This window comes from Cygnus atratus, unplaced genomic scaffold, assembly GCF_013377495.2.
Source record: "Cygnus atratus isolate AKBS03 ecotype Queensland, Australia unplaced genomic scaffold, CAtr_DNAZoo_HiC_assembly HiC_scaffold_354, whole genome shotgun sequence".
NCBI lineage: Eukaryota > Metazoa > Chordata > Aves > Anseriformes > Anatidae > Cygnus > Cygnus atratus.
The window spans coordinates 1-5,000 of NW_026109947.1; the positions used below are offsets into that span (position 1 = coordinate 1).

Below are 5,000 nucleotides of genomic sequence, written 5' to 3' on the forward strand. Positions count from 1 at the left end.
CTGCCTGCCACCCCTGCTCCCCTCAGGCAGAGAAGCAGCGTTACCAGGCCCTGGAATGGATGGCAACGTCCTAACCAGACGGGCAGGACATCAGCATCCGTGAGAGGATGGGAATGACCCTTCTGCACCCCTCTCCTGCAGCAGCCTGCAGCTCACCCAGGCGTGCATAGATGTGGCTGAGGATGCGAGCAGGCTGCACTCTGATGGGGTAGACGTCGGCCACGGTCTCCACATCGATGCCCTCCTTCCTCAGGACAGCCTTGATGCCCTCGGTCTCTGCCAGGATGCACACTGCGGGGGGAGGAGAGCAGGCTCAGAGCTCACGCTCAGGGGCACGAGGGTGTCACAGCGCTGCCCCTGGCCTTTGTGGACGCGCACAAGGTTCCACACCGTGCACAAGCAGCTGTCTGGGGTCTCTCTGGGGACCGCAGCTCTGCCCTGCTCCCCATGACACTCGCTACACCCAGCTGAGCAGCCGGAGGACAGGGCACGTTTTCAGCACCTGCAGAAGAGGCAGCAGCAGGAAACGTGTCCCTTGGGCAACACAGAGGCCAGCAGAAGGGCCTGCACCCCATCTTACACCCCGCTACCAGAGGTGAGATCTGGCTCCACCAGCGACCAGAGCCACCCCACAGCCAGCCCCCAAATTCCGCATGGGCAGAGTCCTCGTGCAGGGCTTTGGGACCGGTCCCTTTCACTCACCTTGCACCACTACGTCAGGCTTGGGGACAGTCGCAAAGCGGCGGTTGAGGGGATCGATTTCACCAGGAGCTAGAAACCCCTGGGGGGAAAAAAAGAGGCGTGAGGGGATGGACGTTTCATGGGGTGCGCAGGGCAGGTGATGCCTACTGGCCGCCCCCTCTTTAAGAAGTCCTGGGGCATGGAGGTGACAGCTTCCCCACAGCCGGTGGCTCAGGGTGGCAGCGTTTGTCCTCAGAGCTGACAGCCTGGCCTGCCCAGCCCTCCCCAGTGCCACTGGTGACCATACCTCGGCCATCAGGCAGCCCAGGATGTAGAGGGACTGGCCCCACATGAGTGGCAGCTTGCCCATGGGTATCCTGTCCACAGTGTGGGGGTTCCTGTATTCCTCATCCACCTGCAAGAGAAGCCAGGAGGTCAGCGAGGGACCCACAGACAAGGGATGCTGAAGAAAATGTCACCGTTGCATTTTAAAGTCTGCCAACACACCAGCAGGCTGTCAGCAAAGCACCCTCGTGTATGGGGGCAAGATACACTTTGGCGAAAAAAGTAGTTTATTTATCCAGTAAGTTGTTGTTCTGTGGTGGTGTACTTTTTTGCAGACCCCCACCGCAGCGTGGGGCAGCCCACCTTGTCTGGCGGGACGCTGTACAGCTCCGGCAGCAGGCGCACCCCGTTCTTCCCCTTGATGAGAACCCCCTCGAGGGCCTCCCGGTACTCCTGCACCTGGGGAGAGAGCAGAGGGGATGAGCCAAGGGCACGGCTCCCTGCCTCCTTCCCCGCACGCCTCCCTTGCCAGGGACTCCTTTCCCTGGCCCGCCGGGTCCTGCCTCCCTTACCTGCTCCATGTTTCCGCTGAAAAGCCCGTCGATGATCAGGTACGTCCAAAACAGAGGCCACTCGCACTCAATGTTCTCAAAGAGCTTCAGCTCCGCGGGTTCGTAGTAGGAGCGGTTGGGATCCTGCAGAGGCCACAACCACAAGGCAAGGGGTTGCAGGCAGGATCCCCTCAAAATCACGGGGTTCCAGCCCCCCCACCAAGCCCCCCGCCTCAAATGCCCCCGCTCTGTGGACAACGGCTGACAACACACTGGCAAAGCTCGTGAGCGCTGGGGAAAGCCAGACTGGAGAGCCCCAGCCACGCACGCTGCCAGCGGTGGTCAGGTTTGGGTGGCCTCTGCGTATCTGCTGCGGGCATGGGAGGGACGTGCCACGCCTCTGCGAGGAGCTGTGGCATTCTGAGCAGCCTTGCCCAGACCCGTGACGCTGCCTGGGGCTCCTCGGGGCTCTCATCTTCGCCGTGCTCCCCACCGCAGGCTTCGCACTGCGCCCGGGGGTGCCAAAAACGCAACCCAGGGCAGCCTCTCCTCGGCACGGGGACGCTCACCTCTCTGGGGGTCCTGTATCCATCGCGGAGGAAGCGGCAGCAGCCGTAGCGCCCCTGGGAGGGAGGGACGGAGGTGGTGAGCAGGAGGCACAGTGGGAGACACCTTCTGCCTTTGCTGCAGAGGCACGGGGGGCTCCTCTGGCCAAATACCCCTCGCTCGGTCACCCGGTGCCCAGGCACCACAATCACAGCCCAGGGCCACAGCGCACAGGACTGGTTTTTTGCAAGCCCCTGCCACAGGTCACAGAGATTGGGAGAGGGCAGGTCCCGGCGCCCCTTCCCCAAGAACATTCGGGGGAAGGAAAGGGCTGCACGGTTCGGACTGCGTCTCCCGGAAGGGTGAGGAGGGCAGAGCCGCTCACCTGCAGCTTGGTGATGATCTCTTGCTTGGTGATTTCCACCAGCTCGCTGTCCTCCACAGCGAAGGCCGGGTAGGAGATGACAGAGAGCACACTGGCGTCCACCTCCTTGGACGTGGAGGCCCTTGGCAGCATCGAGTGGAGGATGGACTGGGCAACGGGGAAGGAGAGGGATTAAGTTGCCGCCGCTCGTGCCACAAACCCAGCGGATCGCAATCGGCCCCGCGATGATGCAACACACACAGGGATCTCACCTGGCAGTGCTGCACCTCGTCCGACAGCACCCGTATCACCGACTGCGGGCCTCCCTTTGCTCCAAAGAGATCCAGCTCATCCAGGGCCTCCAGGGCAGCCTGCAAGCAGGGCGACACCCAGAGCAGTGTGCTCCACCATGCTGCTCCTCTGTAAGAGCTCCCACCCCACGCCAGCCCCAATGCCCAGTTTGGAGCAAAGAAGAGATGCAAACACACCCCTGCATCTGCCGAGGCTGCAGAGCACCCCTGGCCAGAGAGGGACCGCATCCTATCTCCCATCTCTCCAGCTCACCTTGGCCATGCCGACGGAGCTGGCGTTCAGTTCAGTGATGCCCTGGTTCGTCTTGTCCCCGCGCTCCCATATCCCAAAGTCCTGCAGGGAGGCAGCGGTTTGTGGTATGCCCCAAAAGCCTTCGAATCCCACCCAGTGGCAGAGCTCCCAGCAGGCTCCCAGGTGGGGCTCTGCTCGCCACCTCCCCTCCGGGACAACATCCCTTTCCCCAGCAAAGGCCCACAGGCTACCCACCGCTGTCTTGTAGGCCGCTTCGATGTAGAAGACAAGGTTCTGGATGAAGTTGACTTCATCCAGGCTGTGAATTATGTGGAGGCCTGAACCACGGGGGGGAGAATTCAAGTTAGTCCTCAGGCATTGCCAGGAAGGGGCTGCAGGAGCCAGCTGCCTCCTCCCCACCCACCCTGTGGCGTCCCCATCCCCGCTCCCACCCCATACAGCAGCTCTGGCGCTTCAGGGAAGCGGGGGCTCTCAGAGAGGTGGGCACTGAGGGACCCAAATCCACCCTGTAAGTTGTGTCCTTGCACCAGGGGACATCCAGAAGCAGAGCCACAGATCTGCCCCCAAAGCCCCAGAGCCCTCAATCCCCTTCCACGTCATGTGTTGCGCTCCCTCGAGACGCAGGTTTCCAAATGGCGTCCCACCGGCAGCGTCACCTGAGGCCGTCATCTGTGCCAGCATGAGCAGGTAGAGGGAGGTGGCGTCCAGCTGCAGGTGCCCCCACTCGTGGTCCCCCACCACGGTGGCACAGGTGTGGGTGTTGTACTTGGCGTGGAGGCAGTCTCGCGTGCTCTGGCTGTACTTGAAGGCCTCCACCTTGTCTACCTGGAGAAGAAAAGCGTCCCCAGGGAAGCTCTGTTCTGACAGCCCTGCATCCAGAGCCGGCAAGGGAACGGATCCCACAGCTCCTGCATGAACCGAGGCCGTGGGTCCGGGCTCCCGTGCCACCCCAGTGCAGGGCTGGAGGGACCACGGCCACATTTGCACCACAGGGAAAGGAGAGGGTCACCCCAAATGTTCCTGGGGAGAAGAACCCCAGAGCCACAAGGCAGGGAGCAGCTTGGAGAGCACAAAGCTCCGCTGGCCACCAGCCCACAGTGCTGGGACCCCTCTCTGGGGGACAGACACCAGGTCAGGGCTTATTTTAAGACTTTCTGCAAGGACGCCATCCCTGCCCTCACGGAGGAAAGTTGGAGGGAGCTGGCACAGCCGGGGCTGACGGCCCTGAAGAGACCCCTACCTGCCTCATCATGCACTGGAGCAGACCCCGCATCAGCTTCACCACGCTCTGCAGGGCAAAGGGAAGAACAACCCCGTGATTACCGCGGCGCCGCCGAGGAGAAGCCCTGACTCAGGACCAGCTGGTGCCTGACCTCCGCGGAACTCGGTGCCCGTAACCGGAGCCCCCGCTCGCATTCCCCACACCACGGGGGGAAGCAGAAAACCCCCCGGCTCTGTCAGCGGGGCCGTGCCGGGGGGGGGGGACACGGCAGCCCCTGGACGGGGCGAGGGGCTGCATCCTCACACCCCCGCGTCCCCACATCCCCGTGCGTGTCCCCACAGCACCCCGGGGGTGGCCGGGCGGCGCTCCGGGCGGGCTCCAGCTCCAGCCTGGGGACGCGCAGCCCCCCACCATGCCCCCCACAGCCGCCACGCAGGGCGTTGGGGGGGGGGGGGGCCCGTCCCGTTGCCCCGTTGCCCACCTGCTCCAGCTCGTACGCCTTGGCCTTGTCCTCGTCGCGGTCGGCGTTCTTGCGGTAGGCCAGCCCCAGCCCCCAGACGGCCAGCACGCTGTACACGTTGTCGCGCACCCAGGCATCGCGGTGGTCGGCGCTGGCGGGCAGCAGCCCGGTGACGGCGTCCTGCGGAGGGGGGGGGACACCGAGAAACTCCTCGGTAACCGGCACCGGGCACCGAGCCCCCCCCCCTCAAACCCCCCCCCCCCCCCCAGGTCCGCACCTGGTGCCGGAGGATGGTCTGCTGCACCAGCCGGCCGTAGCCGTCCAGCC

At 64.1% G+C, this 5,000-nt stretch overlaps 1 protein-coding gene across 1 annotated transcript; it reads right to left on the bottom strand.

Moving 5' to 3' along the window:
* Positions 1–156: 156 nt before the first annotated feature.
* LOC126913711 (phosphorylase b kinase regulatory subunit alpha, skeletal muscle isoform-like) lies at positions 157–4,995 on the bottom strand (the record flags this gene model as incomplete). The annotated part of the gene is made up of 14 exons (XM_050716792.1): positions 157–291; positions 703–781; positions 989–1,096; positions 1,330–1,425; positions 1,539–1,661; positions 2,087–2,140; positions 2,449–2,595; positions 2,700–2,798; positions 2,992–3,072; positions 3,226–3,308; positions 3,648–3,816; positions 4,232–4,279; positions 4,695–4,853; positions 4,951–4,995. Coding segments are annotated over 14 exons (1,426 nt in total), but the record flags the coding sequence as incomplete, so codon positions are not given.
* Positions 4,996–5,000: the final 5 nt, after the last annotated feature.